The 21,228-nt window shown below is 39.3% G+C and overlaps 1 protein-coding gene across 3 annotated transcripts in view; it reads right to left on the bottom strand.

Annotated features, from left to right (window-relative positions):
* SENP6 (SUMO specific peptidase 6) overlaps positions 1 to 20,612 on the bottom strand; it is a 76,347-nt gene extending 55,735 nt beyond the window's left edge. For 2 of the 3 annotated variants that reach the window (XM_065056343.1, XM_065056344.1), the window contains exons 1-2: positions 20,306 to 20,569; positions 1,136 to 1,229 (exon numbers count right to left, since the gene is read on the bottom strand). In XM_065056343.1, the coding sequence (XP_064912415.1) occupies positions 1,136 to 1,229; positions 20,306 to 20,357 (146 nt within the window). In that variant the 5' untranslated portion in view covers positions 20,358 to 20,569. Of the gene's footprint in view, positions 1 to 1,135; positions 1,230 to 20,305 lie in introns of all 3 variants that reach the window. The other variant, XM_065056345.1, reaches the window with a different exon arrangement.
* Between the last annotated feature and the right edge of the window lie 616 nt (positions 20,613 to 21,228).

Here is a 21,228-nt window from a genome sequence, read left to right as displayed (position 1 = left end):
GACAGATGGAAAACAGCAGTGAATTACTAGAAGAAAAAAAGCTGCTATGCTTACAAATGTGAGTTATTTTTATTTCTCAAGTAAAATGCAAATACTAACTCTATTGTATGTGCTGCCACTACCTTTAGAACATATTACTGTGCACCAGAAATAGATGTAAAATTGCTAAGAAAAAAGCAAGTTTAATTTTAGAAAACCAAAATGCCCCTAGTTTGAGAACCTTTTAAAAACTGGTTTTATCTTCTGATACAGTTTTGTTTAATGTTTACCTCACACTTCAATGAACTCCTGAACTCATGTTTTAATGACGAAAACATCACATTTCTTAATGTTTTTTTAAGATTACAGCATAGCCCGCTGCTGCAGCTTAGGTGGTTATGTGTCTACTAATATTTTCCTACCTCCCTTCCAGCACACAATATTTGGCAGAATATTACAAGATAAAAGTTCATATAAGAATTATTTTTGAACTTGAACTAAAGGATTCTGCTTCTCTTTACCAGAGATCCATAGCATAGTATCCTTTTAAAACTTGCAGGTCCTAGTCTCTAAATATCTAAGAAAAACAAATAAACCTAACATGCATTCTTCATGCATGAAATTTTGTTCTTTTAACAATTCTTTAGTCTTTTTTGGAATAAATGCATTAATATTGAGAAAGCATATTAGTAACAATAAAATGTCACAAAGACAAGTATGTATTCAAACAACACACGTGGGGTTTAAGCATCAGTCAAAATCCAAACATACGAAGAAATAAATGATCTGAGAACGAAACCAGCCGTAACTCTACCCAGTGAAATAAGTACAAGGGAGAAAAACCTAGAATCTTTTAAGCTCAGTTTAACTTGATGTGGGCCTACAGCTATTGAAGTACCTTAATCATAAATGAGAAGTACTTATTAGCATCACTACTAAAAGGAAAAGTTGAAGCCCCATGTTCACAATTAAATTTACATTATAATGCATTTTTATATGGCAATACCATTTAAAATAATCACTTATTTGAAAACATTTTTCTCAATCACTGACATTGTCAAGATATTATATATTGTTTCTCATTAATAAATTACAAATTTTTTTATTTATAAATAGACATTTCTACTTTCAATAGGCTAGATAAAAGCATTCTTACTCTTTCTCTGCATCTCCTTCACTTTCTTCAGCATGATCAAAGCTCCAATTATTTTTAAAACCTCCATCTCTCTTGGACTGCGATCTATCCAAAGCTGAAATGAGAACAAGTTAAGGTAAGTCTTAATTTCAAGCTGAGTAATTAGTTAACACAAACTAGAGGAGTAAACCCGATGTATATATTTTCCACAAGTATTTATTTTGTTGACGTCAATGTTTATAATTTGACAAAATGAGTTCATCAATGAAGTGGTGATTAATTTTCCTAAATAAATAGAAGTATCTCTCAACACCTTGATAACTAATGCAACGAAAGTTAGCAAGTTATAAAAAATGATGACATGAGGTAGTTTACAAGGTAGTTTACGAGGATTTCAACTGTTTTACTTACACCTGTAAAGTTAAGGGTTCCTTCTCTGATATCAACTATATGCCACGCTGAGAAAGGGTCCTCACATTTATGATTGAAATGTGTAATATCCAAGCACATCATTAACTTTTCCAAATAAAAGCAACTGCCCCAAGTAAAATTTCAACATTTTTTTCCTTTCCTTTTTTTTTTTTTTAATTCAACATCTGACACTGACCTGAATGCTGGCTGAAATTTCAGTGTTAGCATCAACTAAGTGAAAACCTGGACACTCTGAGAACTGTCATACTACATCAAATTTCAGACTGATCTACTGCAATATCTAATAGTATGGACATTTTCACAAAATATGATAGCACTCATTAAAGCACAGCACTGTTCATCCCATGACCTAATTCTTGTGGCTACGAGCTCTCTCACACGAATTCTGTATGACACACTATGCATCAGCTTTGATTTTGGTATAATTTAAATGTATCTTTTCCTAATATGTTTTTCTTTACATAGTTGGAAATGCATTTAGAATAATGAAACTTTGAAAAACAAACAAACAACACAGCCAACAACAGATGTCTAGGGTAAAGTATAAACAGTGTACGCAAACATATTTATTGCATATTCAGCCTCTGCTTCCAGCTACTTGCATCTACTGAGGACTTCTTAAATCACGGGTGATATTTTTGTGTTTAACAGCCTTTGCTAGCCTGTTTTTTCTCCCCTCTTGCTTTTTTAAATCAACTCTACTTTATAGAATCAACATCATCTTGCAGCAGATAGTACCTCAGCTTAATTACACATTATATGAGTAAGTATCTACTTTTGTTTGTCCTGATCCAATCTGGCATCTTTTGCTCCTACTTAGTACCCCACTTCTACAGTTCCTCTACTTTGGAAGACAGTAATAAGTTATCCTTCCCTATCCACTCACGACTGCATAGATCTATGTTGTGTTCTTTTACCATCATACTCTTCCCAGGCAGAAAAAGAAAAAAACTGAGTCTTTCTACTTTAAAATTTTTCTTCACATAAAAGTGGTTTCACGTCCTTAAACGACTCTCAATGCTTTTCTCTGAACCTGTCTACTGTACCCTTTTTGAGATGCGGATACCAACACTATGAGGAATATTCAAGATATATACACGCCATGAATTTCTACAGATGTGGCATGATGCTTCCTTTTCATTCTTTACTCCTTTCCTAATAAGCCTTAGCACTGGATTTGCTGTTTTCCTTGCTATGGAGTACTGCATTCATCTTTATGTACTAGAAAATTCCATCTTTCACTCACAACTGGTAAGAACTGGTTCAGAGACAATTATTATCTACAAAAATTCTCTTTCCTACTTCTCATTCACTTAGATTACTTGGCATTTATCTACACTGAATTTCACATAACCCAAAACGTGAGCATCTGCAATTTTCTATAAATAGCTAGCCATCACACTAAGTCAAGTAGAGTCTGCAACATCTTTGTCACCCCTCTAACAAACCCTTTTCCTTTTATCTGTGCACCAACCTGACCACAGAACATTGTGGAATTCAATGGGTTACTCCTTCTATTACCAAAATGAACCAGTTTTACCCTCTCTTTCCATCTCTTGTTAGTTGTTCCTTATACAACTATTCATTTTATCCAGAGGCAACTCTGCCTCTCCAACAGCCTTTGGCAATGGACTCTACAGAGAGAATGATGAAATTAATGCCGGTCATTACCATTTCTACAAATTTAGGTTCTATGGTCACAAAGCTCATAGATGTAAAGTTCCTCAAACACCTCCACTGCCTTTTTAAAAAGCTGCTATCGCATTAGCTACCTTCTTCAGTGGTAGCAGAAAGACGATACTTAACACTCCACAATCATTAGCTCCTTTATCCCCTAGTTCCTCTTACAACACTGGGATGAATGCCATTTGATCCTGCTGCCTTGTTCACTGTTTACTTAATGTACTGCAATTTCTTCCACTGATGTTTCACTTTGAGTCATATATTCTATCACGTTCCATCTTAAGAAACGTTCTGGCACGACAAACTCCGTAAGTGCTGTCAAAGCGAGTGCAAGCAATTCCATTTTTCAGCTATGACCATATATTCTCCAAAGCCACCTTTTACAACTTGGTTGTCTACTGATCCTACAGATACTTGAGAAACCTTTCTGCTGAGTTCGAAGACAAACTTAACAACAGGTTTTATGACTGTTAATCAATTTTTTTGTCTACCTCATTATAATCACAGGTTTAATCTACCAGCTTTTATATTATTTCTATTTTCCTCATTCCAGACAAAAGTTCAGCTTGAAGATGGATGATGTTTTATTTCAGACATCTCTCATTACCCTGCCATGCCACCACTTGGGGGGCCTTTTGAAATCTATTTAAATAAGCAGCATACATTTGCTGTAAGCCTCCAAGATGGTGTCTTTAAAAAACTCCCAAGCTGTCCGCAAATACTTTACACTCCAACTGCATCTTTTAGTTCCCTTTCAAAAAGTTTATTAGGACTTTCTGTAGTCCTTTTTTTTAATTAAGCATTTCTGTATTGGATGGTTTGCCTAACGCTACAGACCAGCTCAATTGCCCATGGAAGAAGAGTCTTAGTATCCTAGTTCTGCTCACTCAGCCCTGCATCAATTTTTACTCTCTCCAGCATTCCTGGTCCTACCAAAATGCAAATCTAGAAGTTTACCATCATGTTAGACGGACCGTTCACTTAACAGAGTTACTTGTTCTGAATGGTTACTTGGGATCCAATTCTATACAGGACTGTTTTTTTTTTAAACAGGGATAAGAAGGCATCTGTCACACAGGCAAACTTTCTAACTATTTTGTACTAACACTTGTATTTGGAAACTCCATGTTGCAATTTTTACTATGTACTATCAAGGCCATTTTAATCAGCAAGACACTTTCAGAGCCAAAATGAAATATTTAAATAAGAAATATTTAAATAAGCAGGTATTGAGTCAACAGAAGCCCATTGCTATAGCTCTGCCCAAGAAAGGCATCATGCTGGAGCAGATTTCACTAGCAATGACAAATCATTTTTTCTCCCACTACAAGCTCCCTTTGGTGCTGTTATATCAAGGGTGATAAGCAATTCTGGGCCTGTGATATTAGATGAAATTTAAATGGACATCTAAACCACGTGTACCTAACATATTTCACTGCTTTTTTTAAACAACTGTGATCAGTATCAGTTACAAGTAATTTTTTAAAAAGCCAATTAAAAAAACATGCTGAAAAAATAATTTTTATTTTAGTTTTTATTAGGACCTTTATGGCATTATCAACTACATCCTGAAGCCAGCCTTTTAAAAATCCCCATATAGTCTATTTGTGTAAAACCAATTAACAACTTTTGGATTACAAAACAAGGTATGTTTACAGGAAGAATGGCAGAAAGTAGATTAACACTTTTAAATTACTGTGTGTGGGCACTGTTTTGTAAACTCCTTAGCAGGAGTTACTATCATTCAACAGTGTCATCAAGCAATCCCTAAATGGAAGGAAAAAAGTTCACAGTGAATCTCCAGGGAAAAAAAGAGCAAAGTTGGGCATTTGAAAAAAAAAATATCCTTTAAAATGAAGCCTGCCTAAAACACTGAAGTGAGGAGTAACATATACAGCACTTAGTAAAGTGCTGGTGTCCAACAGAAGATAACATCTTAAGATTTTTTTGCATGTCTTGTACCTAGTGCTCTACCACAAATTATTCCCTATGGATCTATATTCAGCTGACCAGAAAAACATACCGATTTCTTTTTATGGTTTTGGATATGATGCTGTATTGAGTTTGCGTGGCAAGGTTTTGGTACTGGGTGGCTGCAGGGGTGGCTTCTGTGAGAAGATGCCAGGGGCTGCCTCCCACTGTGTGACAGAGCCAGTTCCAGCTGGCTCCCAGATGGACCCACCACTGGCCAAGGCCAAGACCATCAGCGATGGTGGTAGTACCTCTGGGACAATTCATTTATGAAGCGGGAAAACACTGCTGTGCAACAACAATCAGTAGAGAGGAGACAGAATACGTGAGAGAAACAACTCTGCAGGCACCAAGGTCAGTGCAGAAGGAGGGGCAGGAGCTGCTTCAGCCACTGGAGCAGAGACTCCCCTGCAGCCCGTGGTACAGACCATGGTGAGGCCGGCTGTCCCCCTGCAGCCCATGGAGGTCCTTGGTGGAGCAGATACCCACCTGCAGCCCAGAAAGGTTCCCACACCAAGGCAGGTGGATGGCCTGGAGGAGGCTGTGACCCCGTGGGAAGCAGGATCAGGCTCCTGGCAGGACCTGTAGCCGCTTGGAGAGCAGAGCCCAGGTTGGCGCAGGTTTGCTGGCAGGACCTGTGACCCCACAGGGGACCCACACTGGAGCAGTTCATGAACAACTGCAGCCCATGGGAAGAACTCATGTTGGAGAAGTACATGGAGGATCGTTTCCTGAGGGAGAGACCCCACACTGGAGCAGGGAAGAGTGTTAGGAGTCCTGCCCTGAGGAGGATGGAGCGGCAGAGACAACGGTGTGACTACATGACCACAACCCCCATTCCTTGTCCTTCTGCACTGCTCAGGGGAGACAGCAGAGAAATCAGGAGTGAAGCTGATCTCATAAAAAAAGAGAGAGGTGGAGAGAAGGTGTTTTTACATTTGTTCTTACTTCTCATTACCCTACTTTGATTTGATTGGTAATAAATTAATTTCCCCAAGTCAAATCTGCTTTGCCCATGGCAGGCTTTGCCAAGTGATCTCCTGGTCCTTAAGACCAGGACCTTTTCATCATATTTCCTCTCTCCTGTCCAGTTGAGGTGAGGGAATGACAGAGGGGCTTGGTGGGCACCTGGCAACCAGTCAAGGTCAACCCACCAAGGATGTCAAATGCATTTACCAACTTTTCTAGGAAAGTAACACTTTCACATGTATCACTGAATTGTCCCCTGGAATACAACTTTAAGAGTTCTATTACAACACACAGAAGGTTTTACAAGTCTTTCATCTGCTGAGATCACGTTTCTTTCCGTGTCTCCAAGATCCACATTAAACGTGAAACCTAAATCAAACAAAGGCTTGGTTCAGGACCAAGGAGTTTTAACAGGAGGACATAAAGTTTACATTATTTTTCACCAGTTACCCTAGTCTGGATAAAAGAAATAATACAAGCCTCACCTTGTGAATGCTTAGGCCATCACAACTGCAACCAATTTAGTAGATATTGCAGCATTCACACAAAAATGGAAATTAATTTAACTGCACTCAGAATCATTGCCTTCATTCAGGTTCATATTTAAGTAAATTAAAAAGAATGCTTCTGAGCTTTCCAACTTGTTGCTCATTCAGAGTCATAATGTATATTGTTAAGAGCATACCAGCACTCATAAAATAGAAGTAAACAGAAATATTTGTAAATTGTTTTACTTTCCCTGCTGCTTCATCATTCTTTCAGATCGGCTTCTTCAGGCTTCTATGCAAAATAGCTTCTTATCTTCCAGCTTTCATACCATCAGCTCTAGTATGTCAACTGTGTAACCACAGGAAGGTTGCATTTTTCACATCCTGAAGCAGCCACTACATGAAAAAGTTTACACACCCCTACTTTTCCTAAAAGCTGGAGCTTCTTGCTCCTGTCCTGAATCCTGTGTAGGTCAGCACAGCTGTTCCTTCACTGACAGCAAACCTAGGAAAGTAAACTAATTCAGGTAAAAATACCTTGAGCAGCAGGGGAGGGGGAAAGTTCATTTTCAGCCATATCATAGAATAAAAGAATGTCCTGAGTTGGAAGGGACCAATTCCCTCTTCTGTTCAACCACAGCACAGCTATGAGAGCACAGCAGAGGCAAGGAACATCCAGCAAGCAAGACTGTTTCAGGCACCAAGGATACCAAAGAAATCTGCATGGAACCATTGCCTACACTACATTTCTAGGTATGAATATAGAGATCTACTGCCTGAAAGATATTTTAACTTTCTAAATCAGAAGCAGATGCAAAAAATCTGTCAAAATCACTTCCAATAACAGGCAGTAAACATAAATTGATAGTGAGATATTATATGAAACACAGAGTTAAGCAGTAAAGTTCTATGATACCAGTGTAACACATACAAAGTATGGACATTATTTCAGACATGACAACAATCTAATTTCTCAAGTGGCTAATAAAAACTCCACTCTTTCAAGAATGTGATGTAAACAGAAAACCAATAATAAACATGGAACATCCAGTCCCGGACAAAAGGTTTGTAAAGAAAAAGCATTTATAAGAGGTCTGTAGTTCAAAGATGGAAAATCATCTGTATATTTTGATATATGACTTTTTTTTTCTCTTTTTTTTTTTTTTCTCCAGTACTTTAATATACATTGGGTTGCTTACCATGCAGAATATCATGTAGAATGACTGGACTCAAGAACACAGAACTGCGTATGTTTGATCATTTGCTGAACTGTGTTTAACATTTTTGCAGTATCAACAAGGAGTAACAGATGAAGACAAAAGAAGGATAAACCTTTAAAGTATGTTAAACCTTTTCTTTGCAATGTCTTTGAAGGTTTATCTGGTAAGACAGCGGCAGTAACCACACAATGGACAACTAGTTTTTCTTGACCTTTTCTACTGATTCCCCCAACAGAGAGGAAGAACTATAACCCAAGGATGCTGCCCTCATGATAGGATCAGAAAACAATGCAGAAATACTTCCAAGAGAGCTTCTTTATCTACACCAGAAGCAAAGGAATGCTAAGGAAAATGTGGGCACACTGGTCAATGAGACAGGAACCTAGTGACAAAGGACATGAAATAAAATGGAAGAACTTGATCCTTTTTTTCACCCCTCTGCATATTTCACTGGTAAGCTCTGCCCTCTGACCTCCTATTTCCCCAGCTCTACCAGCAGAATCTGTGGGAATGTAACATAACCCATCATTGAGGAAGATGTGATTAAGGAACACTTAACGCCAGTTGTACATGTAGAAGTCCCTAGGATCAGACAGGAGGCCTCTGATGGTGTTGAGGAAGCTTGCCAATGTCACTGTTAGGCCACTCTATTTTTGAAAGGTCATGGCATGACAGAGGTTCCCAATGACTGGAATATCTTCAGCATGGACAACGAGGATGATCTGGTGAACTACAGGCTAGTCTGCTTCACCTCAGCCCTTGATAAGGTCAAGACAGCCAGGGAGAAGGAGCATGCAAGGAGAGACTAAAAAAGCTGGGTTTATTCAGCCTTCAAAAGAGGGGAGAGGAGACCTTTTTGCTGTCTTCAACTACCTTATGAGAAGGCAGAGAGAAGATAAAGCCAAGCTCTACACAGGGATGTATAGCAAAGGGACACAAGGCACTGGACACAAGCTGGAACAAAGACAATTCCAACTCATTAAAATAATTTATCTTCTACCACAAAGGTGCCCAAGAGTGGACCAGGTTGACCTGAGAGGTCATGGAGACTGAACAAAACCCTGAACAAGCTGCACTAACTGGGCTTGGTTTAGACAGGAGGTTCCAACCCACATGATTCTAACCAGCAGCCAGGTAAAATCAGCGACTACTCAGAGGTAAAAAGCATCACCTAAGGCAACTGCACCATCATCACAAATGCTTCCAAAATAAATTACCTCGGTAATTTTCCTTCTTTTCTCTCTAAGTCCGCCACCCACTTAAACTTTCCACACAAGTAAAATAATTTAAATGACATCAAAACCGGGATACAACAAAGGGGGACAAAAGAAAGAAACAAACAGGTAATGTTTTCATCTCTAGCCTTATGAACCCATGTAATTCTCTACTTACATAAGACTTTTATTACTAGACTGGAGAGATACTAAAAATTCAGAAAGTAAGAAGCAAGTTAGTACTTTTATAAGGAAAGATAGATATAGGAGAGATATATTCCTATCTTATAGGAAAAATTGGAGGATAAAAGGTTAGGATAGGCTAGGGACAATTTCTGAACTGCCAATTTACTCTTAAAATGTGGAAAAGTATATAAAGCTAACCAGCCATTTCAAGGAAGATGACACTTAATTGGAATTCCAGAGTACGATTTCTGTGGCAGATCAGTATGTGATGTTAATCACATATAATCTCAAATTCTAAACACTGGAAGAATTTTATAGAATAAGCAAAATACAGCACGAAACCTTATATTATGCATCTGATTTGCACACTTCTGATTTTAGACTTAGTTACACACTGTGGGATCCATTTGCATAAAAAAAAGCTAACCTTGTGCAACTGAGAATATAGCAGCACTAAACAAACAGCAATCTATTTTTAGAAAGTGTTGAAGGCAGTTACATACAGAATAAGATTAATAACCTAGCCTAAGTACCTGGAAATTAGGCAAGCAACACTTTGAGAAGGTTTCCAGGTTTGCTGCAATAATTGGAACATCAGATTGAAATAAAGCACTGTATCTATATACCAAGAGAAAAAAAAAATCAAGAAGCTGTATTATTTAATATTTCTGGATTTATCCTGCAAACTTTCAAAGACGGTGTCGGATGGATATTATCTCCTCTATAAAAACATACAGAAATTAAACTCCAGAAAGGTTCCATGCCTTCTACAAGAAAATAACTTGCAAATGTAGGACAGAAGAAGAAACTCTAAAATGCTGTTAAAAATTCACCTGAATTGGACAGCATAAAAAGCACACAAAAAGACAACACTCAAAACCAAGAAAACCTCAATAATTTGGTCAAATGAAAAAGGCACATCTCAGAAAATTATGAATACAGAAAAGGCGAGAGGAAGATGAAAGAATTAGTTAAACTCTAAGCTGTGAGAAAAATTTGCATGCACCTTTCTGTAAAGGCCAAAGACCTGGTTTCTTTCCTCATTCTAAGTGACACCAGCAAGCTTTCAGACCCATATGAGAGGGCAGTCAGCTCGATTAGATTGTTGATATGGCTGAAAAGGAACATAGACTAGTTCCACCAACACTTCGCAGCCCCGGATTAGTTTCCTGCCAATTTAGTTCCTTCAGCTAACTCGCCATGAAGCCAGAGAAGTGCCGGTGTTGAGCCAAGCAAAGCTGTGAGCACCCTGTCTCTGGGATGGCAGGGGTGGCCGGATCGTCGCTCCGAGCAGCCCAGGGCAGAGAGGTACTGGCTGTGTTGTACATTGCTGGCAAAATTACATGCATGGCCATACAATATGGCCCCACACGGGGGTCCCCTGCAAATACATATGAAGTTAAAAATCAAGGAAATAATATCTGCTTATAAAATAAATAAATGGAATCAGAGAAACGCAACACAAACACGCGCAACAGCCTCCTGCTCGCCTTAGATAAACTATATATTATACTTCAAATCCCTTTGCAATTAGATATCATCAGTGCAGTGAAGCATTGATGCAATGCAACTGCATTGCTGCATTAAAAACACAGAAATCTCTGTAATTACAAACTTCACTAGACGCAGCAAGTTTATGGAACATTGACAACTGCTAACTAAACCACAGTATGCTAAAATTCTCTAAGCAGGCTTTATTTTTAAAAAGCTAAAAATTAACTTTAGTGTCACTGGAAATATAAACATTTTATCATTAATAACTTGTAAAGGCAGTGAAGATGAGGAAGTGCAATTGATCAACTAATTTTAAAAAAACAAAATAACGCATGCCAGCTCACTAATTGCACCCAGTTATCAACTTAGTTTTCAAGAAATGTAATTCAAAAGACAGCCTGAAGCAAAACATCCAACTTCTTAAGATACCATCCTGTGACTGAAGTTTCAGTCATCTTCATCCAAATATGTGGTTACATGCTTATCTTGATCTATCAGTTCTTTCTATCACTGAGCTCAGGGTACATCTTTCTTCCAAATAAGGAACAGCGTCTTTTCCATCTAACAAAGGCTTTGCTATATGACAAACAACTTCTTTACTACATTAGTGACAGGCTTTTTTTTGGTTTTGTGTTTTTTTTTTTTTTTTTTCTGACATTCACCCGTTAAAGATTCAGCTGCAATGTATTTGCCTTATGGCAGAACTAGTAATCTCTAGTTAAAGGTTTACTGTCCCACTGTGCCAGGTATATGCAACCATAATAACTTGAACCAGAGTAGGCCAGGAGTTAATTTTTGAAGGTTTATTCACAACCGTAAAGGATCTTTAAATTGCCTCTTGAGCAGTTAGCCTTGGTAGAAATAGTTTCAACGGACTCTACTACGTGTTTCTAACAGAAGTAAGCCTCAAAAATTACAAAGACAATTGTAAATACAAAACCTAACATCTACTGCATAGTTCAAATTCTCATCTAATGGGCTTTTGAATAATCCTTCTGTTACACTGTTGTATTAGATTCTGTCATCAGCAGGATAGTCATATTTTGGTAAATGAGCCATAAAAATTGGACATGCCAAAAAACCACAACACTATATCCTACAAAATTAATGAAAATACATCAGTAGAATGAATTTTAGTACATGTCAAACAACTATATGGCACTGGATAAAAAAAAAAGTCATGAAAATAACAAATATTTTTGCAACTGTTTCTTACAGACATAAATATCTAAGATTACGTGATATTCGTCATGCTATATAGTATTATGTTCTGCCACACCAGCAAAATATTATTGGTATTTATCACTCCTAAAACATCATTGTGGGAAGTCTTATTAAAAAAAAAAAACCAAACAAAGAGACTTTGCTACAGCTACAGCATAAATAGTCTGAAAACAAACAAACAAAACCCCAGGAAGGCTTCTCACAGAGTTTATGAATCATCACTGTTCTTTATTTATAATCATTCAAGATTTAGTCAGAGAAAGATATCCCAAATTCAATGTCTTTCAATCCAAATTATTCTTTCGTAGGAACTACTGGGACATGCATTCAGAAATATTTCCTTGCCTCACGCAGCACTTGGAGCACTTGCCCGTTAACAAAACCATTTTAACAGCCTGCCGACCAACCTGGCAAGAATAACCACAGCCTGTTAATTTATTCCCTCCAGTCTCCAGCCTTCACCATAAACTTGTTCTGTGCAGAAGTTAAACTGTTATTTAAAATAATTGAATTTCCCTGGCCAGAATACAGCTGCTGTTACACAAAAGTATTTATTCTAAAGTTTAAACTATATATTACACCTTAACCTGACTTAACAGCTCACCAGAGAGAGACGAAAGGGAGAACATCCTACACTCCTCTCACATGCAGAGTCTGTCTGCTCTCCCCAATCCAAGCTGTTGTCCTGCCTCTCATCACCCTTCGATGAGCAAATTCAACAGGGGTTTGGCAAAGAGCCAGTCTGGCAAAACACTACACAGCAAGTTCAATCTCTTTGGCAATAAGCTGATAAGTCTCGGTGGTGGTGGAGAGCCACAAGACAAACCACAAGGCTGGAATGCATAGGTGGCAAAGGGGGAAGAGCAGCAGATCTCCCCCTCTTTCCCACCTGCAGCAGCAAGCACTAAGAGCAGTACAGCTGCAACACAGAACTCTCTCTAATCAGTTAATAATGTTCTGTTGCTCCCTACGCCCAAACCAGTTAATAATTTTTAGCCTTGCAAAGAAAACCAATAAATAGCTGGCATGCAGCTTTACATCCAAAATGGAGTCGCAGCACGATAAAAGAAGCAACACCACAGTTTACTGCTTTAGAGAATCCACACACCAAATTTATCATTCCCCTCTATGAGACAATAACAGTGCAGCTTAATCATTTTACTATTCTTTGGACAGCTTATTTTGAAAGAATTACTTTCAAATTTAATATCCATGCTACAAATTTCTAGCGTACATTAGCTACAAGATATACGTACTTATGCATTTATTACAATCCTTTTAATAATCAACTATCCCCATATAGTAGAACATAATTCCTTCCACAAATTACTTAGAAAAAAGTTATTGAAACAACAGCACTGCAAACCCACTATTTCTTTAACTCATAGCAGACATTACACCATAAATAAAAACAAAACAACTTCTCAAAAGTTATTTGCCCTTGTTAGCCACAGTGACCAAATAACCATTAGCCATTCTGTAATCTAATTTATACTAGACTGTAATTCAGAGATTGAATCCCATTTGGCACAATTCCCAGTTCTGTACAGGGACACTACAGCACACAAGAAAATCAAATAAGTTTTTGGTACTTTTATGACATTGCATTGAAAGTACTTAAAAGACATCTCACAAAAATGTCTATGTACTAATGAACTACTAAGCTCTTCTTACAACATGACAGCAGTTCTCAAAAATGCTTCCAACCTAAACATGTGTCACTGAATTAGGCAGTGATTTAATGCCTAAAAGACAACATTTGGTTTTAACCCATTATTTTAAAACCAGTTATCTTTTCCACATTTACTAAAAGAAATGAAATTTTGTGGCCTTGGCAGCAGAAAAGAATATTTTTTATCTTACATTTGTGAAGGATCAGGGAAATAAGGATTGTCAGGTTATTTGTTTTGCATCAATACATTTGTCAACAAAGGCTGCGGAGCACCCACTATAGAAGTGCCATTTACTCCTGTGAATATGACTTTCATAAGCAACTGACTCGACCAGCATGACACATCAACTCTGACTTCATTGCAGCTTAAGATCAGCTTCACCTGAAAATATTACAAATGCTAGGCTGTTAAATACAGTAATAGGAAGCTTAAGAACACATACTTTAAAAAAATCAATATGCAAGATAAAATTACCACCAGGTTTAATTCTATATATTGAATAAGAATTGTAATATTTTTACCAGTTCTTCAATTTTCTTAATTTTAAGCAAGAAGTAATCATGTGGGGAGCATCAGACAGATTTCAACCTATGTAAGAAGATCCCTACCTTAAAAACCTCCAAATTGAAACCAAATAGGTGCAAAAACACGGGCCCAAAGAACGGAACTTTCCAAATCTGCTTTCCACACCCCCAGCCCCAATGGAAGTACCTTTCAGAACAACCAAGCGAAGAACTACATTTGCCCTTTTACCCCCAAAAATATTTTGTTTCCTGTATCTCTAAAGCCTGCCCCACCACAACAGCTCCATTTTTATCTTCTTGTCCCAGCCTCCTGCAGTATTTTAAGCTACCCTGTACACTCCTCCACTCATTTCTGGAGTGTGCACACACACACAGAGCCATTCCCTGCCCTGGGTACCAAGTCCTCTAGCTGCCCTGAGCCCCAACTTATCAGCCAGTGCATGTAGGGACACCAGGCAGCACCAAACCCAACCTTGCTGAGCCAACACTGAAACCTTCACTTCAGTGGAACTAATTTTGACTTCTCTGTTTCATGGAATTGGGCAAGTTCCACAAAATTTCTAGCTATTTACTTTTGAGATCCCTATAAATCTACAAATAAAAGTATTTAATAGTTGTTAGTGGGAAGGGAGTAGACAAAATAATGAGAGAGACCTCAAACCATTTCATCTTCTAATAAAGCAATATTTAAAAGTGGCAAGTTTGGTGATTAGTCTCACATTATAGGACCAGATACAACACAGAACAGCTGGACACCCCTCAGTTATGTCATTTAAGAGACACAGCTAAAGCTCTATAGAAAAGGTAAAGTCTGATACTGCACTGAAATGCATGCATAGTCTTCAAGACACAACAGTAACGAAAGCCAAAGTTGTTGTTGAAACTATTATAATAAATAATCCATTATGTTTTATCCTTGTACATAAAACAAGAAGCAGAGGACTAGAACACCCAGACAGACTCATCATAAAAGTATCTGTGCAAGTAAGACATTTGCAAAATGTTGGTTTATGCTTGCTATCAAGCCACATATTGATGTTATTACTTCCATTATTACTATTACTTTCATATTTATACTTACATAAAGAGTGCAAGGATCTCTTCAGGAACATTCTCCTTTTTTTTTTTTTGCCATTAAAAACCAGTAAAATTTCTGTGCTTTTTCTGAGAAAACAGTAGTGCTTTACTACTAAATCCAAGAGCCAGAAAACAACAGATGAGGCATCCCATAGAAGACAGTTACTCTTACACCTGAAGTTTCTACGTCCCACTTCATGCAAACTTATTCTAGCAGCAGCTACTTGAGAAAAAACACCAAATAATAAATGCCTCCAGAATGATAACCAGAAAATTGCACACAGATGCTTTCCAATTCACAAAGCCGAGGAAAAGCCTGAATCTTGCATGTCAAAATTAAACAGAAGGTGATAATGCGGAAGAGGACTTGGACACAAGCTATTATTATACAATGCGCTACCAAGCATATTACAACATATGTTATAGAGCATTAATAAACAAATGAAAATTTTAGTATCATTCTATATGCTTTAAGAATCAGCCTTTCTTTTTATTTCATGCTACCTATCACCCAAGCTAGATTGGCACATACAAATAACGAGACAGAAGATAGTTTCAATTTGACTTTGCTGACAAATAGTTCTCAACAAGTGGGTTGTAATCCTAGAAACTAATCTGCCATTGAAGTCAATGAGAAAGTTTCTTATTCTTGAACTCACTGGGAAGGACAGCTGAACAAAGGTTGAGAAGACGGATATACAGTGCTAGAAAGAAATTCTGAATGGGTCGGAAGACTGGAAGACATAACCAAACCATGGAAAAGTCACAAATTTCCCACTTTCAGACAAAAAACTACTCTCAAGAAAAACAGAAGAAAGGAACAGAACATGTCTGGGTATTGATGAGACTGATATAAACCACAAGAATTCAGCAGCATAAAGCACGAATTTGGATTATGATAAAGGTACACAAGAATGTGGATGATACCTGAAACATCCCTTCCCCTCATTTTCAAGCTAATACCTCATTTCAGTAGGTCATAAACAAAGCATCAGAGACTGCTTCAATTAAAACTATTAATAATTAAATTTCACTATTAAAAGAAAAATCAAGAGTCATAGCAGGTAGAAAATTTTTAAGTGTTCTATCTGAATATAAAGACCACTCTGCCCTCCTAATTTGTCTTACCCCATCAGAGACTTCTCAATATGATTAAGGGGAAAAAAACAAACAAACAAACAACAACAACAACAAAAACAGAAAAGGCTGACCACCTCTTCAAATGGTAGCTCTATGTCTACACACTAATATACAAAGGCTGTGTGTTTCTGTAGCACTCCAGAATCTCAGCTACCTTTAATAAAATACACAAGTCTAAAACCCTTTCCTTGGTGCAGGCAATTCTACACATGCAAGCTGAATGAAAAACAAAGCAGAGTCCTCTGGCAGACAACAGCAAAGTGAGTAGTCCACACTTCTCTACCGCTATTAGGAAACCTGTTCCCAAGAAAATGAAATGAAAACTGAGCAAATTCCCATCATGATTGCACTGAAATCTCTCAGCAGTTCTGAAGGTAGCGACTGGCAACATTCCTTAGAAAGGAGGTCCTCAAAAATTAACTTCAGTATTGGTTACCAGTATAACTACTGTAACCACCAGGAGACTGAAAAATACAACAGGAAGGAATAAAACCTTTCTTCTGGAAAATACCTGCATTTAGGAATACTTTGAAGTATGCCTGCTATTTAATGCACAAACACAGGGAAACTTTACATTTAAGGCTGGAAAAGAGAAATTACAATTTCCTTGCAACTCAGTAATATCCAAGGAGGCAGATATAACACAAGTTCCCAACATTTTTCTCTAGGAGTAATGATGAACAGTACTCTCTATTCCAACACATCGATCATCCCCCTATTCTAAATCCAAACAGATTTGCCTGTCATTGCTTTATATTTTAGGTGTGACTATCAATTAAAAAACACTGGAATTCCTGGAGATGGAAATATACTAAAATTTAGGCCTCCAAATCAGGAAAGAATTCCCATGCAACAGGACTACTTTGTTAGTGTTAATTTTCTGCATATTCTGCCCATAACTTTGAAACCTTACCATAGGAAAGTAAATTCAAAATATTAGGGAAAGGTTTTACTAATTCCTCTTGCCAACTAGCTTAAATAACAAAAATAAGGTACTTGCCACATTTCTGAATTCTAACAGTTCTAACATTTCAAGAAAAGTAATCACACAGGTCAGGTATATCAATGTATATGATGTGTATCAACCACTAGCACTGCTCCAGAACTATAAAAAACCCTGATTTAAAAAGAGTCAAACATTAGAGTTCTAGGGATCTTTTTCACATTTTCCATAAAACAGTCTATGCAACACAGCATAAAAAATGATGACACATTAGATACGCAAAACTAGACAAAAACCATGTACTAGTATGAATCACTGTGTTCAAGAACAGCATTACAGGCAACAGATAAAACACTCAAGGAACATGCTTCCGGAATGACCATTTTGTTTTTATTGGAGAATAAAATAAAAATATTAAAAGGAAGCACTTTAACAGCACAATGACAGTCATATTTCTTTATTGCAACATCTGTTACACTAAATGAGAGAAAAGCAGTATCTTATTGGACATGTGGAATCAAAATGAAAATTCTGAACAACTATCACACTTAAAAGCAATTAATTCCATGTAACTGTGTATTGATCTTAAATCTGACTGATGGTTAACCTAAGCATGACAGCATGACAAGTTTCTGTGTGTGTGTGTATATATATATATATATATACACACACACACACATAGGTACATATTTAAACAGCACAGTTTCCATTACACCAAGTTCAATTAGTAATACACCTAACATACATCTGGCACACAATTAATTGTTTTGTGCATTAATGGCGGAGATGGTGAGAGAAGTCCTCCCCTTCCTTTCTACCAGCCTTTAATGTAACACTGCCAAAAACATGAAGTAAATGGTTTCTAGTTGTTGCTTATGCAGATTCCAACAGAATCCATGAAATATATACAACTCAGCCTGGTTATAACTCCAGGGTCATGTATTAAGCATCATCTTGCAACAGAAGTTGCCATATTTCCTTCTCTATACACCGCTATTCCTGGTTTTGTCCACCTTACATTTGTTTCAGAAGTCTGGCACCCTCGTGCTTGTCTAGTGTTTGGATAATGGTGGTTCTAACATCATTGGGTTGACCTAACATGCTGCTGCATGCTTCCACATTACAGATTCCCAAAAGCCCTATATATATATTTATACACATACATACTATGCCTTTACTTTTTCCTATAAAATCAACATCCCTAAGAAGAACAACTCAAATAACATCTGAAAGCCTTCTTTTTCCTTTGCTTCAAATTAATACAAAGTTTACCAGCTCTTACTAGATCTGCTACAGTACTAGCATTCCATTTGAACTTGGGCCACCCTCAGAAATTTTTTGCCACCATCATCCACATAGGTTTTCCTCACACCTGTGTGCACACTCTTTACGATTAATGATGTGATAGAAACCCTAAATTAACACATACCCAAAAAACAGAGAAACACAGAACCAGCTGATAACTTGCACCAATCCGGGAATACTGAAGCTTTGAAGGGGGATGCTATCCAGTGTCATATTGGCCCTGCTCTTGGAAAAAGATCTCAGAAGTAAAAAAGTGTGAGTGTTGCACATGAAATCTGTCTTTTCTTAGCCACCTGTCCAAACCCTAAGTAGCCAAGGTGCACACAGAAGACAGTGACTAGTCATCAGTCTAGTTGTCTGGACAAACCACACTATATTCTGTGGAGAGAGTTCGGGAAAAAATTGAGTGTCTGCATTTCACCACCAAACACTTTACAGGTAGGAGGGAAGGAACACGACAGTGGTTATTTATCAGAACGAGTTTCTGAATATCATATTAATTTTTCAAAACAACAAGCAGTATTTTGTTCATACAGCACTTCTGTTTCAGAACCTCTAGTAATATAAAAGAAAACTCAACGTACTGTAGCAAGAGAAAATCTGCAAGATATATGTTCTGCAGGTACTACAAAATCTTCAATGCTAAACTTATCCTTCACTTGAAAAACTCTACTTACGAGAAGTAATTTATGTCATTAACATATATTTTTCTTCGTTATCGTCACAGTAATTTAGCAGAATTTAACAGACTATTGGCCTACGTGGTCAGTATATGTGCTTAAAGTAATTTTGCAAGACTTCAATAGCAGGTTGGTGGAGTCTTTCTTACATATATATTTATTTTTAATTGTGAAATTGTAAAGGCTCAACAGTTAAATATATTCGAATTTCAGGAGACTTCTTCCATTAAAATCAAAGGCTTTACGGTGATCAATAAACCCCACCAAACTCGCACATCAAAAACATTACTGAAGGCTTTATAAGGCTAAAGGTTTCTTTCAGTTGCAGCTGATAGATTCATCATCATCTTCGTATCACAAATCTAAGAGTGATCCCCCTTACAAAATTAACCTTCCTTCCAGACCTTTAAAGTATCATTTTAGAAGCATGCGAGACTCATTTTACGGTTGGGGGAAAAAGTGCGGGCTAGGCCGGGGCCTGGGAGCAGAGGAAGGCAGGGCAGTGCAGCGGGAGGCGGCAGAGCCATCCCCGCTTCCTCTCCTCACCTAGCGCTAACCTTGCCCGGCCGCCCACCCCAGAGCAGATTCCTCCCGCTGCAAAACCGGCCCCGGCGCACCGAGCTCGGGCTGCTCTCACTGCTCTGCCTCTACAAAGAAAACACTGCACTTCCAAAGCCTCCCAAAATTAAAAGAAAGAAAAAGAAATCAAATCGCCTTCACTAACCGCTCCCTCAAAAGCAGGTCTTTTTACACCAAACCACCCCTTACGGCACCCACCCTTCCCCCACCACGAAGCCACCTCTCATTGTCGTCGTCCCCCAAAGGGGACCCATTCTTCTTCCCCCCCCGCCAGATGCACACAGACGCCCGCCTCCCCCATTCCCCAGTCTCTACCGTGCCCCTTCCTGGTTGCCAGAAGAGAAACGCAGCCCATGGGCCACATTCCCCCCTCTCAGCCGTGCACGCACCTTCCAGAAACAAGCTGTCTCTGCAGCCGCCGCCGCCGCCACCACCGGCCATCTTCCTGCTGCCGAGCCTGGCTCCCTCACTCCATCGCCCAGAGAGGCGGCGGGGCCTGGCCCTTCCCCCGGCCTGCGCGCTCCGCCGCCCACCCCCACTGCGGAAGGCTGGGTGACCCGCAGCGGCGGCGCCGAGGCCCGGCCCTCTCCCGCTCCCTAGTCCGCGCGCACGGCGGGCCGCGCCGCGCTGCCTTCTGGCTCCGTGCAAGAGGACGCGGCGGCAGCGCGCCCGCTCCTCCCTCACCGTGTCCGCCACCAGCTACCCCCCGAGCAGTTGCCGGCTGGGCCTGGCCTGGCAGCCGCCGTCGGCGCCCGGCGGGGTAGACAGGCCCAGCTGGAGCTCCGCCTGAGGCTCCGCCGAGCACGCGGGGAGGACGCGGAAACGGTGCGCGCCGCGCGGCCGCTCCTCTCCTCCATGAACGGTGCGGCGGGGCCTCAGCAGCGCTCCCCTGCCGAGACCCCCGGCTCGCCCGCCACCCGCAGCAAGGGCCGCCGGCTTCCCCGGCCCCTAGACGATAAAATGGCCGCAGCAGGGCTGCGCCTGGTAATGCTTCGGGCTCTGCCGCTCCCCCCTTGCTCAGCTCGGAGGCAGTAGCTTCGGGGAGGCGAGGAAGTGGCGCGGCCTGCGTCAAATGAATGAACTTTGAGGAGAGTGGCGGCCATGGCGCAGGACTGCGGCCCGCCGGCCTCACCTCCTCACTCTCGGGCGAAAGGCCACCAAGGCTTTGCGAATTCTTAGCAACCATAAACAACTCCGCGGCCCTGTCACGGCGTATTTAAATCCAAAACTTGGATTCTGCAAAACATACAGCGTTGCACGGCCAACTATACAGAAATTGCATGTCATGACCTCAGGTGTATTTGACTTTTAA

Source organism: Columba livia, chromosome 3 (genome assembly GCF_036013475.1).
Source record: "Columba livia isolate bColLiv1 breed racing homer chromosome 3, bColLiv1.pat.W.v2, whole genome shotgun sequence".
NCBI lineage: Eukaryota > Metazoa > Chordata > Aves > Columbiformes > Columbidae > Columba > Columba livia.
The sequence above is the reverse complement of the archived record's forward strand: the minus strand, read 5'-3'. Positions and strand labels throughout refer to the sequence as shown.